General features: G+C 42.2%; 1 protein-coding gene across 3 annotated transcripts in view; it reads right to left on the reverse strand.

Moving 5' to 3' along the window:
• Positions 1-1,519: 1,519 nt before the first annotated feature.
• Positions 1,520-15,052, reverse strand: part of LMBR1 (limb development membrane protein 1) — a 76,305-nt gene continuing 62,772 nt past the window's right edge. For all 3 annotated transcript variants that reach the window (XM_066627827.1, XM_066627825.1, XM_066627826.1), the window contains 5 exons: positions 14,506-14,579; positions 14,185-14,275; positions 12,397-12,463; positions 5,508-5,669; positions 1,520-4,207 (listed from right to left, as the gene is read on the reverse strand). In XM_066627827.1, the coding sequence (XP_066483924.1) occupies positions 4,122-4,207; positions 5,508-5,669; positions 12,397-12,463; positions 14,185-14,275; positions 14,506-14,579 (480 nt within the window). In that variant the 3' untranslated portion in view covers positions 1,520-4,121. The remainder of the gene's footprint in view (positions 4,208-5,507; positions 5,670-12,396; positions 12,464-14,184; positions 14,276-14,505; positions 14,580-15,052) is intronic.

The raw sequence follows: 15,052 nt of genomic DNA on the forward strand, positions 1-15,052 counted from the left end.
GGGAGAGGATTTGACAGTTAGGTATTCTTTGGCCAAGGCTGCTTCTCTAATCACAATAACATGACAACTCAATAGGCAACTCTGTTTTCTTTGCAGACCCAGATGTAGCACAGCCATGAGATAATTGAGGACAGTTTTCCCAAAGCTTACATTTCCCCTTGCTTACAGATTCTTCATATGTCTCTAGCAGTGTAATTCAAACACCACATATGGCATATAGCCGCAATTTTCAACCAGTGTGTTGTGAATGGTCTGCAGAGAACCCAGCCAGCAGCATGGTGTGCTTTGTCAATTGTCAAAAAAACCTGATGTTGTTCCTTGACAATTTTAGCAACTTCTCAGTGTGCCATGAGATGAAAAAGGTTGAAAATCACTGGTATAGCATATGAACAGAAAGCCAGGGCACCATAAAACTCTCAAACGGGATTAATCTATAAATACATAGGGAAGAAGAAGAAGAGTTTCCCTTCAATGAGCCACCCATAGGCAAATGAAGAGAACCAACAGCTGGAGCTAGACCTGCAGAGGGATTGATCATGTTGGTTGTTCCTCTGATTAGCACTTGGACTATTTACAGGTAAACAGCCTTTCCTTCATGGTCTAGGTGTAGTTGCACTAGTGGAGACTAGCTGGCTGCCCACTTACCTAGAAGTGGGTGCATTCCGATCAGAGGATGTCCTGCACAATGCACCCAAGTGAGGCATCAGTTCTTAACCTGATCGGCATACATACCAGTGCTGCCAACTGGTTCTTTCCAAAGGATTATGGCTTTTGCAGTCATGTAATGTAGAAAGCTGAGACCTGGCCATAGATCTACTTGAGACTAATGAACAGACTTTATCCTAGTGGATTGATTGCAGCATTCAGATTCATGCAGGAAACATGAATATGGGCTGGACATTAGCTTTCTGTACTGGGGGTCACTTAAAGGGGCTCTGCTCTCACAGATTTGGGCTCTCGAGTTTTGCCACAGCTTTTAACACAACTCCTTTGTGCTGCTGATGTTCAGGCAGAAATTGAGAGGGAAAAGCCTCAACCCTACCTCACACAATGGGTGGAAAGGTACTGTATATGGACAAGAAGGAGGGGTCAACCCTCCTATACTTCCAGAGTATTCTAAAAAGTGGTCTGGTAGATTTCCCAAATATACTATTCCCATGCATGTTGCTTCACAAAATGCAAAAATGGCAGTGCATGTCTTCTGAAATGACAATGTGTGAAAGCGAAAGCACGTATATAGGGAAAGGCTCTGACGGGAGATAAGTATTTGTCCCCAGGATATGTGACGAAATAGGGCCTGGTGCCCAAAGACATCTCTGTGCAAGTCTCCTCACTTCTGCTGAAGAAAGTCCTTAGATAAGTAAAGAAGCATCAGATCACTGCAGGCAGAAAACTTACAAGGGGTCTCACAGCCCAAGCTGTACACTTCACACTAAATTTGAAGGAATTTATATTCTGGCCTGTGCAGCAAAGTGCGTTACAAAATGCGATATGAATAATGCAATTCTGAACCAAGGCATACAAGAACATCTTGTCAAATCTTTTAATCAACACTGTAAAACAGGCAACTTTGTAAAAGGGATTGGAGAGAGTGAAAGATAAACATCACATTGCAATCTAAACAAAGTGTCCGAGTGAATCCTACTTCTAAAGTAACCCTCTATGACCACTAGAGTTTAGCTTTAAAAAGCTGAATACTAAAGATGTGCTCCAACTTTGCAATGACCACAGTTCTAACATGGTGTGTTCACACACTGCTACCAACAGAGGAGAAAGCCAAAAAAACTGGCTTGTTTTAAGTCACCTTGCACAGCATTTTTGGTTTGATTTGATGTATACCTAGCCCAAAAACAAAAGCAAATTTGTGCTTTAACCTCATAATAAATGAGGCAGATGGTCAATGTCCAGAGAAAAGCTTTTTGTACCTTACAAGGTACACAACACTTTACAGGAGTCAAATCACTAGGAATGCATTGTCAATATCCATCAATTATTTTCTGCTTATGCTTACACTTTAAGCCTTTATAAATGTTTGTGCATTTATGATTTTTTTTTTATAATTAGACTTGGAAGTAATTATTTGTAACATAGTTTGCAGAGAGCTAAAAATGACCATTTTTATGGTTATGGACGAAGTCCAGAAACAGGTCACACATCACATAATTTCTAGCTGGAAAGAACTAATGCTGAAACTATCAACTCTCTTGTCTCATATCCATACCAGAGCAACACAGTATGACTTCTTGCCTGAAAGGAGGGGCAAAAGCCAAGGTGTACCATACTTACATTTCACAACACAAGATTTTGAATACACCTTTCAGTACTGGCAGCTTTTGGCCGCCCTGGCACCAGGCACACACCTAACCATTGCAAAATGGTTGCTCTCCCCCATACTCCACCACATTCCTGACTGGGTCTGAGAACTGTCCCTTGGGGAAAAGTAGGTATCTCTGGATATAGACCAATACAGGGGCTGAAGGCACAGTTGATCCTAGAAATTACAGCATCCTAGAAAGGGTTTTAACTGGGGAAAGCACAAGAAAGCACTTTTGTATGTATCATGTATGAGGATGTCTTAGATCAGAATTCCCCCTCATGCACAACTCCTTTTACCTTGCATGGAGTAGTTACTAGTGCAGGGGTTCCAAACTTCTCACCGTGGTGACCCACTACATCATCCTTGGTGAATTCAGGGCCCACTGAGGCCAGGATGCTGCAGGATAAAGCCAACTAGAAGTGGCTTCTGGATCATGCACACACACCAGGGTCACTGGCTGCATCGTGCAGTGTTTCCCAAATTGTGTCTCTCAACCCACTAGAGAGAACACACTACAACCCAGTTTAAGTTAGAAGCTCTGGATTTGTTCAGATTAACTAATACTGTTTCAAACTGTGATGAAATGTTTAAGGTTGAAAAGTTCCATCTACACCTGTCTTGATCAAACCTATAAAAATGCATTGATGCAGTGGATTTCATCATCCAGTAAGTATAGTCTTTCAGCAAAGTCACACACCGTACACTGGTCTTTACAATTTACTCCCCTCTACACACAGTAAGTTAGCTAACAAATTCAGTTTCAATGTCGTGTCACACAGTGTGTGTGAGGTTCCAAAGTGTAACAGTATCAAGGAAAATTGCATGCTTATTAATATAACCATATCTAAACCCCTTGAATAAGAATCTATTTTTTCATTCTAAAAAATGAAACTGGACTGGGTAGTCTACTGGCCTGAATACTTCATGTTTTTAAAGAGTCAGGTACATATGTAAATCAATGACTGAAGAAATTAATGGTTTGCATTCATGATCGACAATGCACTGCACACTTAAAAGACCTTAGCTCAGCTGCACAGGGAACGGGACTATCATTTTAAGTCAGCCAACACCTGTATCAGCTCTGTGCAATCACCTCTCATTTTTGCACAGGAACAACACATTATACAGAAGGGAACCAATTTTCTGTGCATACTATTTAGTAGAGGATGACTTTATATCGTTAACGTATCCCAGATGCAGGGTTACGAACACAGTGATCAAATTACTTAGTTATCAGCTTTAGCACTGCAGTGCAGGATTAAGTTATTGCATGGTGATTCCCAAGTTGTGAGGGTGTGTAGAACTAAGAACTGCTTGTCTCTTAGACACAATGATAGTGTCAATGGATCAAAGGGCAGGTTAATGCAACAATCCTGGGTCTTACTGTGCTCTCTACAAATTGTCAGTGTTCATAATGCATTCAAAGGGGAAGAGCGGCAGTGCTGGTGGATGAGTTGCCATTTCCAAACAAGGCTCACCTCAGACTGTCTCGTTCTTCAGCAATATATTTAGGCATAAAAGGTTATCTGCCAAATGTGGTAACATATCAACATGGCTGCATATTCAACAAGAAATGCAATTTTCTTCTCTGTTCCCAAACTGCAAGGTATTTCTTCACCAGTTGACAGGAGTAACTAGCATGGACCAATCCAGGTGAGAACAGAGTCTGATGCACCCAGCTTTCCAGGTGCTTTATCATCAACTTGGACCCAATATACAAACAAGTCAAAGAAAGACAAAAACAAGTGTGGTGAAGTGACGGGAATGTCATGAAGTCAAAGGGCTCAGCTCTACTGACTGCTTTTCACAGTGTTTTCTGATGCCCATTCGCAGAGGGCTTGGCTGCCTCAGAGTCTCTTGCATTGTGCGAAAGGTGAAGTTTGTCTAAACCTGCAAAACAGCAAAAATATTCAATGTAAAACTGGCTTTAAACAGGTATTGCTGCGATATGGAACAATATGCAGAGAGGAAAAAACAGTGTAAGCCACCTCGTGCTCCTCCTGATCAGAAGAGGAGAGGCGGGCTGTCAATAATTTAAATACAAACACCACGGGTTGCATATTAAAAGGTTCTCTTGCTCCAGAGGAAGGGCACCTTTGGATACAACTCCGTATCATTCTTTGTTCATACACATACATTAGCAAAAACACTGCAAAAACCTTATTTGCAACTCTACTTCCTTGTCAGGAGCAAGGTACAGGACCAATTACAAGGGACTGTAAATGTGTGGCAAACATCAATTGTGGTATATGCACAATTAGCTCCCCTGCTTCTAATGCCAAATAGAGCTTACCTCATGTTGTGACACTACAACAGTCTGTATCTCCCCACCTGATTTACATCACTGACAGCCAATCATGGAGAAAAAAATCTAATGCCATGACAAGCTCAGCTCTACTAGACATTATGGAGGAAGAAAGAGAAATTCACATTTCTCCAAGTTCTTAATTCTCATCTCTGAACTTTGTAGCTCTTGCACTTAATTTTTTTTCCAAGCAAACAATAAGAGAACTCAAGCAACACAAACTAATCACCACTTATTTATCTACCTTTCTATACCAGATAGGTTGAAAGGCACTAAATGGTTGATTCTAGAGCTGTGTTTCCCAAACTTTTTAGCACCAGACCCACACAAACGACAATCCATCACAACCCACTAAAAAAAAAAAAGAGGTCTAGAAATAATAATATCAATCATAATTAGAGTCCTGTGCTCCCACCCAAGGCTGCTTAGAGACCATATATATCATATGTGCTACAGCCATTTGTTAGACTCTCCGTAGAAAAGGAGTTCAAGGACTGTTCCCCCAAAGCTTTACAGTCATCTCAGGTTACCCAGAAGGCTGAACTGGCGAGTAAGATATGCAGTTAGGGACTTTCTTGTCAGACAAAAGGTTAAAACAGGGTTCACATGGGATCAATTACTAGAGAACATTGGAAAAATACGGAATTTTAATTTAGGTGCATGAAACTTACCTAATATCAGCGAATGATTTTCTTCTGCAAACCAGACAAGAGTGCTTGCAAATGTTTTTTTCTAAAAAAGTTTCAAGAACTTTTCACAACCCACCAAAAATCAGCTTGCAACCCACTGGTGGGTTCTGACCAGCAATTATGGAAACACTGTTCTAGGGATAGTTTTAAGATTCTCACACACATGGACTATCAAGAAGAAGATAACATACATTACCTAATGCCTTGAGGAGTTCTTCTCTAACTGCAGAGGTGAACTTTCTGACCAGACACAGAGTTGTCATAATGGCAAAGAGAAGATTGTAGGATAACACAATGTAGAAGTTGCCCAGCCAATTAAATCTTCCAAAGTCTCCAAGGAGATCAAACCTCGTAATGCCTAATGGGAGCAAATGTGATAAATTCAGCAAAACATTGGATTACCAGTGACATTTTTATGAAAAAAGTTCTCCTCTGTGTGTGTGTGTGTGTGTGTGTGTGTGTGTGTGTGAAATCACTGATTAAACTATTTCTTTTGAAAGCTACATAAAGTGCCAAAAATATCTTAACACATTTTAAAATAAGTTTTAAACAAACTTGGCTTATGGTTTCAAGTTTTCACATCAGAATCTTAAATCCCTTTCTAAAAGGTGATTTAAAAGTTGCCCACTGGGTTCTTTAAGGGCTGCAGTAATCTGTTTCTACAATGCTGTAATTATGAAACACAAATTACAAGGTTGCATCCTTTCTTCAATACTCATAGCAACAAAGTGAAAGTGCTGCAACCTAGAAGGCTTGTGTTTGCATCAACATTCATATAGGATATACCCTTCCCTTCAGACCCAAAGCCACAATGTTAAAAATGCTGCTATTGGCTGAGATGCTACCAAACGTTTGTATATGTATCACTGATTGGCTTATCACCCATGAGGTCCAGCTGACGGCAATCATGAGCCCATCATAAAGTGAATAACTTATTGTACAGTGAAGTTTATTTTACTATTTCGAATACATTATAAAATGATTCGATTGTAATGCAAATCCAATGTAAAATGAGGGTCCACTGCACACGGCTACTTGTTTATTACCTACTGGTCAATGATGCAGTCTTCTGTGCCAAGCAGGAACACAGAGGAAAGATTACACAGGCTGGTAGACAGTGCTGGGGGAGAGGTAGCGGCTGTGGTGCATGTCGGCACCAACGACGTGGGCAAGTGTAGCTGGGAGGTCCTGGAGGCCAAATTTAGGCTTTTAGGCAGGAAGCTGAAAGCCAGGACCTCAAAGGTAGCGTTCTCTGAAGTGCTACCTATTCCACGCGCAGGGCCAGCTAGGCAGGCGGAGATCAGGGGTCTCAATGCGTGGATGAGACGGTGGTGTAGGGAGGAGGGGTTTAGATTCGTTAGGCACTGGGGAACGTTTTGGGACAAGCGGGGCCTGTACAAGAGGGACGGGCTCCATTTGAACCAGAATGGAACCAGACTGCTGGCGCATAACATTAAAAAGGTGGCAGAGCAGCTTTTAAACTGATCCCTGGGGGAAGGCCGACAGGAGCCGAGGGGCATCCGGTTCAGGACTCCACATCCCTATGGGATGAGGATGGGGAGGTTAGAGAACAACAAGACAAAGGCAGGGTAGGAGAAGAAATTGGGAAAGGTAGGGAGATGGGATGTGATAGACGGTTTGGCACAATGAGAGGATGCGGGGACAAAGGAGCGAATAAGCAGCCCGTCCTGGGGCATTCCTTGTATAAATGCTTTTATGCGAATGCCCGAAGTCTACGAGCAAAGGTGGGAGAACTGGAATGTCTGGTGACAAGGGAAAATATTGACATAGTGGGCATAACGGAAACCTGGTGGAATGCGGAGAATCAGTGGGATACCGCAATCCCGGGCTATAAACTCTACAGGAGGGACAGGCAGGGGCGTGTTGGAGGTGGGGTGGCCCTTTATGTTAAGGAAGGGATAGAATCCAGCAAAGTAGAGATTGAAGGTGGGTCCGACTCCACCGTAGAATCTCTGTGGGTTAAATTACCAGGCTTGAGCAGCGATGTAATACTGGGGGTGTGCTATCGTCCTCCAGACCAGAAATCGGATGGGGACCTTGAAATGAGGAAACAGATCAGGGAGGTGACAAGGAAGGACAGGGTTGTAATCATGGGGGACTTCAATTATCCTCATATTGACTGGGTCAATTTGTGTTCTGGTCACGATAAGGAAACTGGATTTCTTGACGTGTTAAATGACTGTGGCTTAGATCAGCTAGTCACGGAGCCCACCAGAGGACAGGTGACTCTGGATTTAATTTTGTGCGGTACGCAGGACCTGGTTAGAGATGTAAACGTTACTGAGCCATTGGGGAACAGTGATCATGCTGCGATCCGTTTTGACGTGCACGTTGGGGGAAGAATACCAGGCAAATCTCTCACAAAAACCCTTGACTTCCGACGGGCGGACTTCCCTCAAATGAGGAGGCTGGTTAGAAGGAGGTTGAAAGGGAGGGTAAAAAGAGTCCAGTCTCTCCAGAGTGCATGGAGGCTGCTTAAAACAACAGTAATAGAGGCCCAGCAGAGGTGTATACTGCAAAGAAAGAAGGGTTCCACTAAATCCAGGAGGGTGCCCGCATGGCTAACCAGCCAAGTTAGAGAGGCTGTGAAGGGCAAGGAAGCTTCCTTCCGTAAATGGAAGTCTTGCCCTAATGAAGAGAATAAAAAGGAACATAAACTGTGGCAAAAGAAATGTAAGAAGGTGATAGGGGAGGCCAAGCGAGACTATGAGGAACGCATGGCCAGCAACATTAAGGGGAATAATAAAAGCTTCTTCAAATATGTTAGAAGCAGGAAACCCGCCAGAGAAGCGGTTGGCCCTCTGGATGGTGAGGGAGGGAAAGGGGAGATAAAAGGAGACTTAGAGATGGCAGAGAAATTAAATGAGTTCTTTGCATCTGTCTTCACGGCAGAAGACCTCGGGCAGATACCGCTGCCCGAACGGCCCCTCCTAACCGAGGAGTTAAGTCAGATAGAGGTTAAAAGAGAAGATGTTTCAGACCTCATTGATAAATTAAAGATCAATAAGTCACCGGGCCCTGATGGCATACACCCAAGGGTTATTAAGGAATTGAAGAATGAAGTTGCAGATCTCTTGACTAAGGTATGCAACTTGTCCCTCAAAACGGCCACGGTGCCAGAAGATTGGAGGATAGCAAATGTCACGCCTATTTTTAAAAAGGGAAAGAGGGGGGACCCGGGAAACTATAGGCCGGTCAGCCTAACATCTATACCGGGTAAGATGGTGGAATGCCTCATCAAAGATAGGATCTCAAAACACATAGACGAACAGGCCTTGCTGAGGGAGAGTCAGCATGGCTTCTGTAAGGGTAAGTCTTGCCTCACAAACCTTATAGAATTCTTTGAAAAGGTCAACAGGCATGTGGATGCGGGAGAACCCGTGGACATTATATATCTGGACTTTCAGAAGGCGTTTGACACGGTCCCTCACCAAAGGCTACTGAAAAAACTCCACAGTCAGGGAATTAGAGGACAGGTCCTCTCCTGGATTGAGAACTGGTTGGAGGCCAGGAAGCAGAGAGTGGGTGTCAATGGGCAATTTTCACAATGGAGAGAGGTGAAAAGCGGTGTGCCCCAAGGATCTGTCCTGGGACCGGTGCTTTTCAACCTCTTCATAAATGACCTGGAGACAGGGTTGAGCAGTGAAGTGGCTAAGTTTGCAGACGACACCAAACTTTTCCGAGTGGTAAAGACCAGAAGTGATTGTGAGGAGCTCCAGAAGGATCTCTCCAGACTGGCAGAATGGGCAGCAAAATGGCAGATGCGCTTCAATGTCAGTAAGTGTAAAGTCATGCACATTGGGGCAAAAAATCAAAACTTTAGATATAGGCTGATGGGTTCTGAGCTGTCTGTGACAGATCAGGAGAGAGATCTTGGGGTGGTGGTGGACAGGTCGATGAAAGTGTCGACCCAATGTGCGGCGGCAGTGAAGAAGGCCAATTCTATGCTTGGGATCATTAGGAAGGGTATTGAGAACAAAACGGTTAGTATTATAATGCCGTTGTACAAATCTATGGTAAGGCCACACCTGGAGTATTGTGTCCAGTTCTGGTCGCCGCATCTCAAAAAAGACATAGTGGAAATGGAAAAGGTGCAAAAGAGAGCGACTAAGATGATTACGGGGCTGGGGCACCTTCCTTATGAGGAAAGGCTACGGCGTTTGGGCCTCTTCAGCCTAGAAAAGCGACGCTTGAGGGGGGACATGATTGAGACATACAAAATTATGCAGGGGATGGACAGAGTGGATAGGGAGATGCTCTTTACACTCTCACATAATACCAGAACCAGGGGACATCCACTAAAATTGAGTGTTGGGCGGGTTAGGACAGACAAAAGAAAATATTTCTTTACTCAGCGCGTGGTCGGTCTGTGGAACTCCTTGCCACAGGATGTGGTGCTGGCGTCTAGCCTAGACGCCTTTAAAAGGGGATTGGACGAGTTTCTGGAGGAAAAATCCATTATGGGGTACAAGCGATGATGTGTATGCGCAACCTCCTGATTTTAGGAATGGGTTAAGTCAGAATGCCAGATGTAGGGGAGAGCACCAGGATGAGGTCTCTTGTTACCTGGTGTGCTCCCTGGGGCATTTGGTGGGCCGCTGTGAGATACAGGAAGCTGGACTAGATGGGCCTATGGCCTGATCCAGTGGGGCTGTTCTTATGTTCTTAGATCTGAAATAAGGTGCTCAGAAAACTCACTGCACTTCTGCCCAAGCATCCTCTATGCCATTTCAAAAAGCCACTTACTAAACACAATGCTGCAATGCTTCATCTGGTATTTAAACCAATCATTAAGAGTAGTTTTCAAACAGGTATAATATTCTAACTTGCCTTTCCCATTAGAGCAACCGCCCTGTTCTTTTCACTGTCCAGAAACTTGCTTTTCTAATCCTGTGAAAAGCTTGTGCTTTTTCCTCTTTTTTCATCTGACAACACTGGGTGTAATGTGGTGCCTGTTGATATGCTGCACCCTAATATACTCCATTCTCATAGTTGGAAGGGGCCTTTAAGACCATCTAGCTCTAGTTCAATCTCCAGCTATTATTTCAGAGGTTCTGTTGTTTGTAGGATTTGCCCTTTTAGTCAAGCGTGTAGGCAGTGAATACGTCTGCCCGCACATTCAAAGCAATACATTTGTCTCTCTGCTGCAAACTATGGTCTATGTGCCCCTCAAAAAGTTGCTTCTATGAAAGAACATAAATCTACCCTTGAGTTGACCTGTTTTTCTACATCCCAAAATGAAAGAGTACTCCACCCCAGAACCACTGAAAAAAAGAAAAATCTGAATTTACTATCAATTTCCAATCTCGGGTTTGGGGGTAGCGTAGCCTTTCCGAGCATTAGGTGAACATATAAGCCAATGGTTCTATTATGCTTTGAGATATCTGGACTTTTCAGCATCTTGAGTCAAACAGCATGTCTATCTGCAATGTTTCATGCAATTGTGTGTCTTAATGTGCTTGTTAAAAGAGCTCTCTTTCCGCCTCTGTCTGGAAGCAGAAGAGAGGGACGCTGCCTTGGTGTTGTTCTTGTTTGTGGACTCTGTCAACCGAGAAGTGGTACATCCCCAGAACTGAGGACTGAGCACCCCACACCCCTGAGAATGTATGGTGTTCAAATTTTCCTTTAATCCTGTTTGGACAGCTGTGTCTGTGCATTTGTGTTTTAACTGTTCATCTTCTGTTTTATTCTTCTCTTTATCTCTATAGCAAACATTTGTGGGCCCCAGAAGGGGCACTTAGTAATCTTGCCATTAATTTGCTTTCTGTATAACAAGTGCACCGAGTGTGTAAATTACTTTCGCATTCTGTTTGTTTTTTCCTCAATGCTCATCTTAGTGTCAGTGTGTAAGAAATAAGGTTCACCATGAATACAAGTTTTCCCACCACTGTAGAAAGCCATTAACTGCTAAGTATTACAGAATTATTTTACCCAATTGTCAGAATGCTAGTTCCGTACTAAAAACAAATAGCTACATTTACTCACATCTCTATTAAAATTCATGTAGTAAAATTACAATAAGGTTGGCTAAACTGGTTGGTCACTTTCAAAAGCAGTTTATAAAATAGTGCAGGAATTTGCTGTTAAACGAAAAAACATATTTGAAAGACACCACTGGGCATGCTCTACCACTCTGAATGTCTTCTGCTTGCTTCCTGCCCTAACACCTGGAGCTCTCTGCCTTATCACCTGAGGAATGTACTTCAAATTCCTCCTTTTCAAGTTCACCTTTTCCATGAAGCATTTAGTTCTGTCACTAGTTTCTCCACTTTATAGCATCTAAGCCCCAAATTCTCTTGGCAACTAGCACACAAAAGGTGACATGCCAGACCATGCAGGCTAGCCACCACCTCAAGCAGGAAGAGACCAGCTCCATGCACCAGTGGACCCTGGATGCCCACCGGTTCAGGAAAGTATATATAGGGGGTGAGGTGAGCAAAATGGGGTGGCAACAAGGAAGAGGGCAGATCAGGACCGGGGAGGAGGTGGGTTTAGCGGCAGTGGTGTCCACTGAATCCCAGGTCCACAGATTTGCACCAGCAATCTCTCTGGCACAAACTGAATAGACCATTTGGGCCAGCAGGGCTTACAAATGTTCCAATGCCCCATGGAGGCCTGCAAAGGTCAAAAGTCTCACACGCAATGTAGTGGGCACCACATGGGAGTTACAGTGGATTGGGTTGCTTGATTTAGTACAGGCGTCCCCCCATATCCACAGGGATCCTTTCCAGCCCCCCCCCCCATGGATACAGAAACAGCAGATATGAGGAAATCCTATCTGAATTGTATAGAGAATATTCCCCCAATACTTATTTCCTTCATTAGCAAGCAGGCTTGCTTTTACAGAGGCTAGAACAGGGATGTGACAAGCATGCAGGCACTGACTTAAGATTCAATGTGTTATGTACAGAGGTTAGGATGAAGCTTTTCCACAACACTCAATATTACCTAAATTATTCTTCCTGAAAATATGACTGAATCAATTTACTGTTCTGTGGTATTGACATCAATGGTGACTACTTCAAGAAAGGCGTTCCATTCACAAAATGTGATTTAAAACTTACCTAGTGTCCTTGACATAACTGGCAAAGCTGAACTGAGGACCAAGATTGAAACACAGTTCCCAATTATCTGTGTAAACAAAAAAGGTTCTCATCATCATTATTTCAATTAAAAGCAATATGGTTGATGAGCCGATTAGCAACGCCTAAGCTTAGTAAGCAGTTTAAAAAAAATACCCCTAACACAGCCACTGATTTGCTTGATTTTATCCTCTGCCCATCTCAAAGTTCAGGACCTCTAACTGCATCTCTCAAACAAAAATGTTCCCAGACAAACTAGTCAACTCTAAAAATATTCAATAGGTCACATGAACTTTTAAAATGGGTCCATACTGTATTATATATGCACACAAGGACCCAGTCTGCTTTGCATTAGTTACAGATACTTTTGTATTGACTATGCAGCTACTCCAATCCCTTTGTATCAGATCCCTTTTGACTGACTGAGTTTTTATTTTGTGCCCAAAGTGGCCAAAAGACATTCAGCAACTGTGCTCTTTTATCAGTAAGGAAAGGAACAGTAGATTACCTTTGTCTCCATTTTTTTATTCAAAGAGAATCAGAATACTAAGTTCTAACATGAAGAACATATGTCAAACAGTCACAGACATTCTTCTTGGGTGTTATGGTAAGGTGGGCCCCCAGGGACCACTACATACTTACTACATGTCTTATATTGTTTAAGGCCCTTTCATGCTCAATTTCCAAACATTAATCATGAACCACTTACATGTGCGATGTTAAGCAAGTATATTAATGTACATAGATATCTTAAACTGTGTATTTCTTTCTCCTGTTTTGTGAAATTATGAGCAAATAGCTGTCCCATCCCACTTCCATGCACAGATGTGTTATCATATAGCTATTATTCATTTCACAGTGTCTTGTGCAAGACAACCGTTGAGATTTTTCCACAGCTGAAGTACTAGTCAAACAAAGAAAAAGAAATACTTTTTTCCGAAACGAGCAAGAAACAAGTTGCAAAATTCCTAGGTACATTTCATTAGCTTCCAATTTCTTTTATTCCCCTCCTTTCTCTCAACCATTTCCAAAATGCTGTATGGTAAAGGCCTGAGCAAACAGCATGGGACTACTCAACAGTTTTAATCAAAGATCTTCGATACTGTTTACTTTTCCACTTGCAAGAATTCCTGGCAAGATGAAAGCAAATCTTTTTCCTCACCTTTCTCTGAATACAAAAAAAGTTTAGAAAAAGCAGGCAAAAAATCTGAAAAACTTGAATCCCTGCTAGCTACTTGGTAATTTTCCTTCTATTTGATACATATGTCTCAGCACCATTTCTTCTAAAGCCATGCTAAATTTCAGGAAAGTCACAGTAGCTTCAGAATGAAAAGAGTTGTTGAAGAGATTACCTCATTAGTTATTCAAACTGAATTAATTTGCTAGCATTACTTGTACCAATCAAATACCTCACATTTCAAGACCCGAAAAGCACAGTTCACACAATCAAAGTTACCCATTAGCAATCAGGTTCCCTTGGGGAAGGGGAGGAACCTTCCACCAGCTTTTCTATGGCTAGTTAACAAGCTATGCCATTCCAAGCTTTTCACAAGTGAATGGATGCCATCTAAACTAGAGACATATCCTTTCTTTTCTTCTTTTCCCTCTCCCCAATTCAGCAGTTTGAAAATCTTTCTGTATATTTATGCACTTACGAATACTACAAATGAGCTAATCACAGCAATTACCATCCAAGAGTCAGTTTGTCTTAGGTACTAAAAATGATCAAGAAAGAAGAGGACAATGGTATAACCACCACAGACTTCTTACCTTTGTCATGGTTGTGTCATCCTTCCTGGGAGTGAAGTCTCCAAAAAAGCGTAGGCTATAGAAGCCAACGACAGAGGAGACCATAAGATAGCTGTGAGAATCAAGGAAAAAAAGAATCTAAGCTTCAGGCTTCTAGAAGCCTTCAGCCCCACCGAAAGGGAGGAGAAAACCTTGCTTGAGAATGACCACTGAATCCTTGGTAATGGCTGCCCTGTCATTTTTTGGTCGACTGGGCAAGTATCCTAGTAATTCACAGTGTCTCAGAAAATTAGACAAAATACTTGTTAACAGACAAGATAATGCTATTTAAAGAAAGGATACAAAATCAAAATTATCTCAAGTGCTGCTCCCACAAAACCAAATGTTGAAAGAGAGGCATTCCCTATGCCAGACCCCTGCAAGAATGAAAATAAATAAATGAGATACAAGTATTTACACAGAATGCTACTTTTGCACTTAAGTCCTAAAAGTGAAGTTTAAAGATTTTTTTCTATGTTTTTATGCTAAATTAATCTCTAACTATTAATCTTACATAGTATCAGGAGCATAAATATGAGCCAGCAATAAATAAATATGAGCCAATGAGAAAGTAAAACTTTTACGTTGCCTATCTTGTCTACATTAAAACATACTGTAGGCATTAAGAACAAATAACGTAAGGACAAACACCTTGGCCACAATAAAAAAAGAGCTGTAAGGATATATGGAGGAGTTTATGGCCTGATCCAGTGGGGCTGTTCTTACATTTTTAAAAAACTCCACAATCACAATCCAAAGATGCTCTATACATAGAAGGTGAACTGTGTAGACAACCAAAACACTGTTTAATCACTGAAGTCGTTTTGCTGCTGAAGATACAAGTCATTTT

The sequence above is a fragment of the Tiliqua scincoides genome, chromosome 5 (genome assembly GCF_035046505.1).
Source record: "Tiliqua scincoides isolate rTilSci1 chromosome 5, rTilSci1.hap2, whole genome shotgun sequence".
Lineage (NCBI taxonomy): Eukaryota > Metazoa > Chordata > Lepidosauria > Squamata > Scincidae > Tiliqua > Tiliqua scincoides.